General features: G+C 38.6%; 1 protein-coding gene across 1 annotated transcript; it reads left to right on the top strand.

Moving 5' to 3' along the window:
• The first annotated feature begins 5,866 nt into the window (after window positions 1-5,866).
• On the top strand, window positions 5,867-8,166 carry LOC140165290 (toll-like receptor 2). Its single transcript, XM_072188632.1, has one exon. It carries the CDS (start codon window positions 6,058-6,060, stop codon window positions 7,639-7,641), a length of 1,584 nt encoding a protein of 527 aa, XP_072044733.1. The 5' UTR covers window positions 5,867-6,057; the 3' UTR covers window positions 7,642-8,166.
• Window positions 8,167-12,066: the final 3,900 nt, after the last annotated feature.

Raw genomic sequence — 12,066 nt, 5'->3', positions numbered from 1 at the left:
ATTTGGGCAAAAAGGCTCAAAGAAAATCCCAAAAAACGGTTTTTTTTACCCAAATTTTTTTTGGGAAACAACAATTTTTTTTTACTGTTTTTTAAAAACTACATATAATTATCTAGGATCCGTTTTTTGTTTGTTTTTAATTTTGACCAACTTTTTCACCAAAAATGGTTGAAAATGCTAAATTTTGCTAAAAAAAGACGGATTGTTGTGCATTCTAAAGATGTCACTTTTATATACTTAAGACTTAATATACTTTAGACTTACAATTAAGCTCAAAAGTTTCTATAATTCCAGGGTTAAGACCACCCTTAAGCCTACAACTACTGAGCCATATTTTGTAACACAGACTATGAAGGGGAACCCCCCCCCCTAATTTTAAATTATAAACGTCATATACCATTATATTTGGTACCGATGTATAGCTATGGGTCTCCTCTATCCAGTAATATCAACATAAGTACAAACATTCCCCACATAATGTCGCTATGACGTCATAATGCGAGCGCGCCTATGCAAATTTGGGAAATTCTGGCTATGTACAAAAGTGTAAGCAAAATTGATTTTCGGCACAAAATTCTACAAAAATGCGATTTTCACAGAATTTTCTATTTATAAAAGGAAATGACTATTTCAACCTAACTAACAAGTTAAAGCCATATTATAACATTTGCTGAGGAAGACGCCCTCACTGCATTTTTTAAATTCCTTTTTTTACACGATTAAATTGTACTTTATTAAACCAATATACCCTGCAAAAATCAAGACTCTGAGTGCTGTAGTTTTGTCAAAATCCGTGATTTTGAATTAAAGGCTGATTCAGCGCTTTATTATTACGATGGAATTATTAGTCGAACGCATACACGATGTTCATAACACACAGTACGTCACGGCGTGCGGGACGGTGATATACACAACAAAGGGTCGTACCACAACATGACCGAAGGAGTGGTACGTATTGGCGACATTATGTGCGCTGGTAGTAAATTCCAATTTTCTTTGCTTTGCCGTAGTTGTTCGGCTCAAAAATAAAAGGGATATATCTGACAGTAAAAGCTAACATTTTATGGCAAAGAAATGCTAATCTATTTTGTTTGAAAATGTTATAATATTGCTTTAAAAGTCGGTAGCTCTTGGAATAATTTAAAAAAAATACGAAATAAAAATCATGGATTTTAACGTAGAAACCAATGGTGGGTCTCACCAACCCCCCAGTAATTTTTGATGGCTGGTCCTACCACCTGGCAAGGTGCTGGGGTAAAAATTTTATCACTAAAATGAGCGGAAAGGATGGATCTATGATTACCTTAGGTCGTTTGGGCGTAACACACACGTTTTTTTATGACGGGTAACAAAATCTTAGGGGGGTGATACAACCCCCCCTTTTGTAGTTCTAGGGCTAAACCAGAAAAAAGGAAAGAAGTTAGGAATACTTTACGACCAGCAGTTTAACCAGGAACGACTCTGTTACAATTTGTAAATCAAACATTTAATTTTGTTTTGTTTTATCTTCTTAATAAATGTTGTATTAGAAGGATACCAGTGGTGTTGTTCGTGTGGGTTTTTCTTCGTGTTTTATTCAAATCAAACAAGAGCGATTATTGCACCGCAAACTGGCAGACCGAGTTAAGCCTATCCCATTCCCATTGACCCCATATGACTTTTGACCTCTGTCTGATGACCTTTGACCTCGGCTGACATTAAGTTGGGTAAGTGTTCTATATAACTCATATATTAATATTCATATTATAGTTGTTAATTTGGTTGGAAATGTGTAGAAATCCACCTTGTGGAGCTGTATCTGGGGATTTGTAAGAACCGTACGGGCTATGATGATGAAACTTGGTAGGGGTTAGTATGACCAGAGGATCTCGACCTGATTCGATTTTCAGCGCAAAATATGGTAACTAAGTACCTAATTTGCATAATTTATGTATAACAAGCAAAATACCCTTTCAACAGGTTATCTGGAGATCCATATGGGGTACAGTGACGTAACGTGGTGGGGAGTAGCGCGACCAGTGTTTGTTGACCTGATTAGATTTCCAGGTCATTTTGGGGTCACCCAGGGGTCATATGAGGTCAAATTACTAAAAACTTGTATGGGCACGAAATTTGGAGGGTACAGTCAACATTTAGAGTCAAATTTTTAGAAGGTCATTTCGGGGTCACCCAGGGGTCATCTGTGGTCAAATTACTAAAAACTGTCATATGGGCATGAAACTTGGTGGGTACATTCAATTTTGGAAGGTCATTTCGGGGTCATCCGTGGTCACCCAGGGGTCATCTGAGGTCAAATTACTAAAAAATTGTATGGCATGAAACTTGAAGGGTACAGTCAACATTTAGAGCCAACTTTTTGGAAGGTCATTTTGGGGTCACCCAAGGGTCATCTGAGGTCAAATTACTAAAAACTGTACGGGCACGAAACTTGGTGGGTACAGTCAACATTTAGAGTCAAATTTTTGGAAGGTCATTTTGGGGTCGCCCAGGGGTCATCTGAGGTCAAATTACTAAAAGCTGTTCTACGGGCACGAAACTTCATTAATTGGCCAAAGGCGAAAAATTACACACATGAATATTACTACATTAACACTACACATTGTAGCTCGCAAGTGTCTTTATCCTCCTTCCCTCGCACAAGTAAGGATTGGAATTCCTTAAAGAAGGATCCAGCCAGGGCTGTCGCTAGAGGGAGTATGGGGTGACACCCCCCCCCACCATACACAATTTTGTCGGCAAAAATTGACTTGTCGTCAAAACCATGTGATTGTCGGCAAATGTAGTCGAAGCTATTTGTGATTGTCGGCAAATAAATTGCAAGAGTCATATAAAATATTAATGTATTACGAAATTGTGCTGTTGCTGTTACGTAATAGGAGCTATTGTTACCGTAATGTTATAGTAGTTACTAATTTAAAAAAAATTGTCGAAAAAATTTATGACTTTTTAGATTCTCGAGCGCCGTCCTGGCTCAAAAAAATTTGAGTCTACAATTCACAAAATATTTCCGTCGGCAAAACATGTTGTATACCCCCCGAATCATACTGGTCTAGCGACGCCCCTGGACTCCAGCAGCCTTCCCTTCAAGATGGCATTGAGGGACGGCTCCATCTAGATAGCAGACAGCATCTTGTTTTTATCAGCACTTCACTCTATATATTTTTGCATCTGTGATTTCTTATGTACGTCATGTTTTTACCTGCGCACGCACCCCGCACACCGACATCGCCTGGCTAATAATTATTTGGTGCAGCAGAGACACTAACATGAATACACGTGATCGATACACGTGAATTGCTATGTACGATTTTGATATCAGACGAAAATCTTCGGATACCGGGTTAGAAAATGATGAATATCTCCCGTAAATGATTTCGTCTCAAGAAACCAGATTTGTGGTCTCATACACTTGAAAATACGTGTTGAACAGATATGATAGTCGTTAGCATGCGTCTTGAGAAAAGGCCGTGCGTCTTGAACTCAAAATGTGACCAAAACTCTAATTTTATATTGCGTTGGTCCTGTATGGACTACAGCGCGCAGGCTATAGCTGCATTCACTACTCCAGTGGAGGCAGTATGACCATTGACCACAATGTCGTATACAAGCTTACTCACACAGCGAGAAATCAATTACCCCGGCTATTGTCAGTAGCCTTAGTCAGGTCACTTGGCTAATCATGCGTCTCATAAGATCGGAATAAAATGGCCATCCATGGCTGTGGATTCAACCTACCATGGCGATTTCTACCATGAAGATATCGGGGCGATGACACTGTGCCCCGTGAGAAATCTTCTTTTTTTTTTTCAAGAAGCCTTCACTATTCAGTCACCATCCTGGCAACATATTATTCAATGAATACTAGGTTGCCAGTCGATCACCATCCTGGCAACCTATAGTATTCAATGAACTGGAAATTTACAGTAAAGTGGGTTTTCTGAAGAGAACAATCCATGTGATTGGTCACATGCAATCGCATGTTTCACTTCTCATACACGTCAGAGCTGACATCTTTATTTTCTAACACAGTTCATAAGTTTTCTGAAAAGAAAATTTCCAAACTTGCCTCATTGGGCTATTTATATCAATGCATTTTTCATATACAGATATAGGTGTACTGTATAGTTTGTACTGCGTCATTGTGAGAAAGACATTATTGAGTGAAACGCTGAGTTTGACGTTAAAGAACTATACAGCCGAACAAGGACGAAATGTTAGAGTGAACTGCTTATGATTAAGTTTTTATTCTTCATTTGAACATTTAATTTGCTATGTAAAGTGGACATTATGTTTTCTCTGATCCGTCTATTTACCTTTCTCGCTGTTATTGTGGAGTCATCCTGTACATACTCCTACCCAACGGGACTACCATGCAAGGTGTACAATGAAACAATCTTAGATTGCAGCAACAGAAAACTTACAAGTATTCCACCGCTGAAGGACCGCAGTGTCAAGACTTTAGATTTGAGTTATAATCAACTTGAAACTGTCAATGGGAAGAGTTTCATTGATCTTACCTCACTTCTGACATTAAATTTGAGTCACAACTCCGTGAGCAACATCAGTTTTGACACAAGCCTGAAGGACCACAATGTCAAGACCTTAGATTTGAGTTATAATCAACTTGAAACTGTCAATGGGACGAGTTTCATTCATCTTACGTCACTTGAGGAATTGGATTTGAGTTATAATCAACTTGAAACTGTCAATGGGACGAGTTTCATTCATCTTACTTCACTTCAGAAATTAAATTTGAGTCACAACTCCGTGAGCAGCATCAGTTTTGGCACAATCCTGTCCTTGCGAGTGTTAGACTTGACCTACCACAAGATTGGTAACATTTACAATGATACATTCATAGGACTGAACAAACTAGAAACTCTATATCTAAGTTCTCAATATGACCCATGGGAGCTAGACTATGACCATCTTACATTGCACGGAAGCCCATTCTATTCAACTACATCATTGAAAAAGTTAGATATTAGTTGGAGTGGTTTGTCCAGTCCACCACCATTAGTATTCAATGGATTACATGAGTTGCAGGAGCTTGATATATCCTACAATACCATGGCAATACTTTCTTTTCCTGATTATAAATCCTACAATTCACCTGATTATGTTTTCCAAGGTTTGTCCAAGCTTACTTACCTGGATGTTAATCATATTGGCATGGATCACCTGTTTCAGGATCTCACCAGTTTGAAATATTTAAATCTGGCATTTGATAACATATTTTTCTTATCAGAGACAGTGTTTGTGAATCTGACAAGTCTGGAACATTTGGATCTATCATTCAATCGCATATCAAGCTTACCAGAGACATTGTTTGCGAATCTTGACAGTCTGGAATATTTAGATCTATCTGTGAATTACATATCAAGCTTACCTGAGACATTGTTTGTGAATCTTACGCATCTGACATATTTAAACATTTTTGGTAACGCATTAACCTCTACACCATGTAAAGCAATAGAAGGCCTCCAAATGTTATTAACACTAGACATGCATTACAATGAATTTGACTATATAACTTGTCCTATTGGGAATATGACTGGTATCAAGGAACTGTTTGTATCATTTAATCGTGATGGAATATCGCAAAATTACCCTGAATATTGGGACACAACCAAATGGTCAGAACTAATCACACGATTACCAGCTTCACTATCTAATCTGACCCTGCTTGTAAAGGATAAGTGTGTATTTCAAACTGTGACAAATTGGTCATTATTGAATTCATCTGTGTCATCATTAAGAATTGATAAGCAGGATGGTTCCGTACTCTCAGTGAAAGATGATGCATTTAGTATGTTTCCATACCTAAAACATTTGACATTTACCCACGCCAGCTTCCAAATGAAGAGTTCAATATATCTATCCAGATATGCCTTTCGAGGCTTGTCACATTTGGAGTCACTGGACCTCAGTTATCGTAATCTTACTCAATTTCCTTATGAAGCACTGGAAGTGCTTGCAGACTCACTAAAACATTTGGATTTGAGCAATAATGACATAACACGAATAGTTTTTGATAACCAGAATATTGGTTTCCAAATGGAATCTGTGGATATTTCCCAGAATCCCATTAAAAACGTTTATTTTGGCAATCTGACTGATACAACCCTAGGATCTATCAATATTACAGGATTTTCATGTGGAGCAGATTCTACTCAAGTTGAAGTTGAGACCGGTATGACATTGTGTCCTGTTTCCTCTACACTTGAAAACATCAACTTCAGTAACGTTAACTTTGATTTATTTGTATGGGGTAATTGCTCACATCTCAAGTCACTTTTCATATCCGAATCAGGCGGAATTATTTTCAATGAACAAGATGTTGCCAATTCAGGTTTTCCTGACCTAGTAAACCTGACATTAACGAAGTGCAAATTGTCATCAATTGATCAATTTCTCTTAGAGAGTCGTAATATGCGATATTTAGATCTTAGTAATAACAACATCGACAATATTAATGAAAATGACTTTTCTTCACTGGTAAACATGGAATACATGAATCTCAGTCATAATCGAATATACAGCTTGCCTGACTTTTCTTCACTGGTAAACATTACACGCATGGATCTCAGTTTTAATCGAATAGAAAGCTTACCTGAAACACAATTTCAACACTTGTCAGGACTCGCGTACCTGAATTTGGCAGGAAACAGACTTGCCAATTTGAATGTTTTGAAAGGTCTGTCGAGTCTACAAACACTTATTGTATATGACAATGCAATGACTACATTACCGGACTTCTTGATGAAAGCACCATACAACTTGACGTATGTGGACTTTGGGAACAACCCGTTTTCTTGCACATGTGATATTAAACTCCTACAAGATTGGATACTGAGAGAGAAGAGAACATACGTAGACCCAAAACTCCCATTTCTGTGCAAGTCTCCTCCCAGTCAAGAGAATCGTGGCATCACTGAGACAGAATTAGACTGCAGTCTGCATCTTTTGAAATACCTCCTCCCTCCAGGCTTGTCAGGATTAGTCATTGTAATTTGTCTAATAATTGCTAAGGTTTATAAATATCGGTGGCGCATACGTTACAAGTTCCGGCTTTTGTTTTATCAAAGAAGACATCAGCGACTTATAGACAATGATGACGATGCAGATAGCATGAATAGCGATAATGAGGATATGGAAGTCACATATGAAGCACCAATCATGCGACGTCAATATCATGCTTATGTTGCCTATCACAAAGACAATGAAGCATGGATAAATGATCAACTCATTCCAAACATTGAGGATGGACCGCAACAGTTTCGCCTTTGTATGACAGAAAGAGGTGATATTCCCGCAGGGCGCAATAATGTTATATGTCAAGGGATTTATAAAAGCCGCAAAACTATCGCAGTTTTATCAGATAATTTCATGGATGACGGGTGGTGTCAATATCAGCTACAGATTGCACACATGCGTTTGGTACTGGACAATGATGATGTACTTATTCTTGTACAGATCGGAGAAATTCCTGAAGATAAAAAGACAACGTTGCTTCGTCAGATATTACGTAACAAGGAAGTATTGAAGTGGACTGACGATTTGATTGAACAAGAGTTGTTCTGGAATCGGTTGAAGATAAAACTACGCAAACCACCGCGGATTCAGTCAACCAATTGCTAAGTCCACAGCGATGACATCTGAACTAGACCAGTCAAGTTATGGAAATACCTGGGTCAACCCACCACTGCACTATTACAACATCATCCATTTTACATGCAACCATCTCGCACAAGCTCGCACATGTCAAAAGTTTATGAATTTGGAGCAATGAAACAGCGCCTAATTTGCATAAATCCAAAATGGTCGCTCATGATGCAAAGGTGAAATATCAAAGTTGCTCAAACCTGGGTAAAACCATACCAATGTATTCCTCTCATAATGATTCCGAAAAGGAATAGCTTGACCTACCTCCGATCCGAGGCTGCATGTTTGTTAACATCGCTCTCCAATTTGTGCTTATTTCACCATAGACTCTAAATACACTCTTTTTCGGCTGCAACTTTCACCCATTTACTGTCATGAACTATTAGTATTTACTTCTAGACAACATTGAACTGCTGTTTGCACTCAGGGCCGGATTTACCTTTTTGGGGGCCCTGGGCCAGGTCAAAATTTGGAGGCCCCAACACACAAGTTTTTAGAATTTACTAGCACATTTGCGCGCGAAGCGCAAGAAAAATTTCGATTTTAGACTATTAAGCCCAAATTGTAGCTGAATTTTGCTATATAACAGGCCAGTGCTTGCGAAACGCGCAAAATTGTGCAATTTTGTACCCTATTTTGGCCCAAAACATAGTGTTTTCGTCTAAAGTAGAAAATGCACACTGCGCACAGGACAATTTTGGGGGCCCCCAAAATTTGGGGGCCCTGGGCCCGGGCCCATCTGGCCCTATGTTAAATCCGGCCCTGTTTGCACTATTGATGATCATCTTTTAGATTTTTCATCGCATGAATACATTTCTTCGTATGTATCTGATGTTCTCTCACCATGCTCACGCTTCAGGCTTCATATGTCATTTTTATATGTGTTGTGAACTCGTATTCTATAATATTGAACATTGGGTTTTAGCAATAAGACATTTGCTTATACCAAGAACACTTTTTATGACATTAAGAGAAGTGTGACAAAAAACGTGTTGACACGCAAACGTGGTCCATATTATGTGATCTTCAAATCGCAAAGCAGCGTTAATTCACAGAGGGGTGCCTCTAAAGGCATTTTTAATACTGAGTGCTCCTTAACTCTGAGTCTGATCACCGAAAGACTGCTATCGATAATCCTGAGTACTCGAGTACTCGCAATTAGGGCTAATACAGCTAAAATAACCATCCATTGCTTCTAGATTTGCTAATGTCATATCTCATCAGATTGACATATGACTGAATAGTGAAATTCAGAAAGAGACAATCGTGTCCTTGCCGACGTTGAGAACGCCTTGTCGTCAAATTAGAACCTTAAGGTTAAAAAGGTTAACACCTTTTTCAAAAACCTCGCCAAGAGCAAAAAGGTAGTGGAGTTGGCGTTTGGACATCAATGTGATGTCTTCTAGTGTAACGTTTTGACTTGTGGTTATCTAAAGACCACAATACGTGGATAGCTCTGATGATCCTGAAGCAACAACTGGGACCGGAAAAAGTGTCCGCAGCAGTAATCTTCGGGAAATTGACTTTGATAAAATGTGACGTGTCATGTCAAAAGGAGACACTTTTGGGCAGGTTATCAATTAAGAGGTTTTTACTTTTGACATGACACGTCACAAATGCGCAGTAATGTGAAAGATTATCGGCTTTACTTGAATCAATCAATGACATTTGAGCCAGAAGACCGCGAAAGGAGTATCCAGCAACCTCATAAGTGCACGAAGATCTCGGCGGTAAGCAACAGACTCATGTTGAATGATTCGGAAACAGCTTCTCCACATGTCATCAAAGTTCGTGCCTAAGTCACTGTCTGCGTCCTTAACTATCGGATATGCAGTTGCTGAGCCTTCTGAAAAAGTGTGTAACCTACAATCTTTGGGAAAATAATTGTTGGGACACTTGCTTTGAACATCAAATTCCTGTGAATTGAACAGAGGCTGAAAATGCATGCTATGTACTTGCCCCCCCACACACCCCCACCCCTGACATTGATAAATTTGAGCTGTAAACAACAAACTCATTACATGTTGAATGATTCGAAAACTAAGCTTCTCCCCACATGTCATCAAAGTTCGTGCCTAAGTCACCGTCTGTGTCCTTAACTATCGGACATGCAATTGCTGAGCCTTCTGAAGAAGTGCATAACCTAGGCGTTGTGATGGACTTTCATTTGTGTATGATAGGTCAAGTCAACAAAAATTTGTCGCGCGGCCATGATAGAAATTCGCAAGATCAGTCAGATTCGTCAGTTCCTTAACAATGATACAACTACACAGCTTGTCCATACCTTCATTACATTGCGGCTGGACTCATGCAATTGCCTTCTGTATGGGTTACCAATGCATGACATTAATTAATTTGAGCGTGTCCAAAATACAGTTGCTAGACTAGTTTATCTCGCTCCTCGGAAAGACCACATCACCCCAACCCGCGAAAGTCTTCACTGGCTTCTCTAATCTCATCGAACCATACGATCCCTCGCGAAACCTTCGCTCTTCTTCACAAAACTTGTTTAAAATTCAACGGATGTCCTCAACTCGTTTCTACGGTGACAGTGCATATGCAACAATTAACACTTTGGAATCAGCTTCATGTGAACATTCGCCAAGGTCCGTCCGTGGACACTTTCAAGAATCTTCTCAAAATATCTTTAATTGGTAACGTTTTGGTTGATTATGTGTATACACTATATTTTGTCGGTGTCCTGATCACTCTTTTAACATGTTTAAGATCGAATTTTGCTCCAGAAGGTGATTCATTTTCCTTTTTTTTATGCCTGTTGTTTTTAGTATATAAAATTTATTATGTTATTTTCGTGAGAGTGGAATCGGCTCTCGGGCTGGTCTGTGCTGTCGGGTCTTTGTTGTTCTTCCCATTTTGCCAGCCGTCTGCGTTTTGATTCCTCTCTCTTATGAACTTATGGTTTTAGGCTGGTAGTGTATGTAGCTGTAAGGTATTTTACAGGCGGCGGATGACATGATCGAGCCGGCAACTCGTGAAACCGCCCGGCCGTATGGCATTTTCCATATACTCGGTTAGTTTTGTGGGGTTCATTATCGAACCCCAACGGTTTTAGCTTGTATTTATATTATTTATCAACATAGGCCTATTTGTTTGTGATATTTCAAGCGTTTTAAAATTTCAAAATAATCCCATTCAATTACACGGTTGACGATGAAAATTTACTGAATTTAGGGAATGCACGTCATCCACCACCTGGTATTTTAAGGCCATTTTAAGTGTTGCTAATCTTTAAATTATTTGTTTCTTTGTATAAGCGCTGTGCGATCTTTGATATACTCCGCTATATTATGTATTATGTTTATTATTATAAGCAAAAATGTCACAGGTCAAATTTTGGGCTCCACAAGGGTCAACAATTGAAAAATGCTCCGATTGTAATCAAGAGGTATCAAATCACCGGAGATATGTCAAACTATTCTTTTGCTTTCCTTTGCAAGCGGAATTGAGAGCATATTGTTATTGGAATGACTTTGTAGATGACCCTCACGACTTGGACTAGGGGGAAATTAATTTATGTAACTTTAAATGTTGATTCTCTTCTCTGTTCATTTAATTTCTAAGATTTTTCATAAACTAATTCATTTGAATGATTCTTTGTTCGAACTTTATCATAGGAAGGAATCGCCAAACTTGTGCTTTTTGCAACAGGATGCCGGAATCAATTACTGTATTGTCCCCGATGATAAATTGATAACATATCTGTTTGTATGTGTCAATTGTATTATATTGATGTGTGTAAATTAAAAAACAAAACAAATTTGATTGGTGTCAATGCTTATAAATTATTAAAGGCTTATTCAGTAATCCTAGCGAAAGTGTAAAAAGTGTATAAATTGCCCTAAAGTGAAGAAGAAGTCATTAAAACTGTCATTAGGTATTTTTATTAAATGAACAATTTGGCAAAACAGAGAGAAACAGCAGTATTGACAAAGTTGAAGCCCCATTTAAATGAATGTAGCTACATTCATATAAATGTCTTATTTGTCTTTAATACATGACTTTCAGCTTAATCAAGCTTTCAAGCTAGGTTAGCACATCTATGACACTAACACGATCCTCCTGATGAGCAAATCACTGAATAGGCCTTTAACACAAACAGGGAAACATAATATTGTATTACCAAAAAGAAATGTAATCTTTCTTGTCATCGAGAGATTAGATTCAATCTAGTCAACCAGATTTTACAACATACCTTGGAGCAACCAACGATGCGGCCAGTACCACTGACCTTCAGCTGGGTTGTGATGTTAAACACCTTGACTCCCGATGACGTCATATGACGAGGTAGAGTTCTGATGGTTCTGTCCCGGGTGTGTGAGAGATTATTTCTGAGTCCTCCACCACGGTTGAGGGACGGTTGTTCTGCTCTAACCCAAATGG

The sequence above is a fragment of the Amphiura filiformis genome, chromosome 12 (assembly GCF_039555335.1).
Source record: "Amphiura filiformis chromosome 12, Afil_fr2py, whole genome shotgun sequence".
In the NCBI taxonomy this organism is placed as follows: domain Eukaryota; kingdom Metazoa; phylum Echinodermata; class Ophiuroidea; order Amphilepidida; family Amphiuridae; genus Amphiura; species Amphiura filiformis.
Note: the sequence above shows the minus strand (reverse complement) of the source record. Positions and strands in the feature narration are given on the sequence as shown.

What these genes read in the sequence shown, in the direction of transcription:
- LOC140165290 (XM_072188632.1), top strand. Translation starts at nt 6,058, where the DNA reads ATGGAATCTGTGGATATTTCCCAGAATCCCATTAAAAACGTTTATTTT.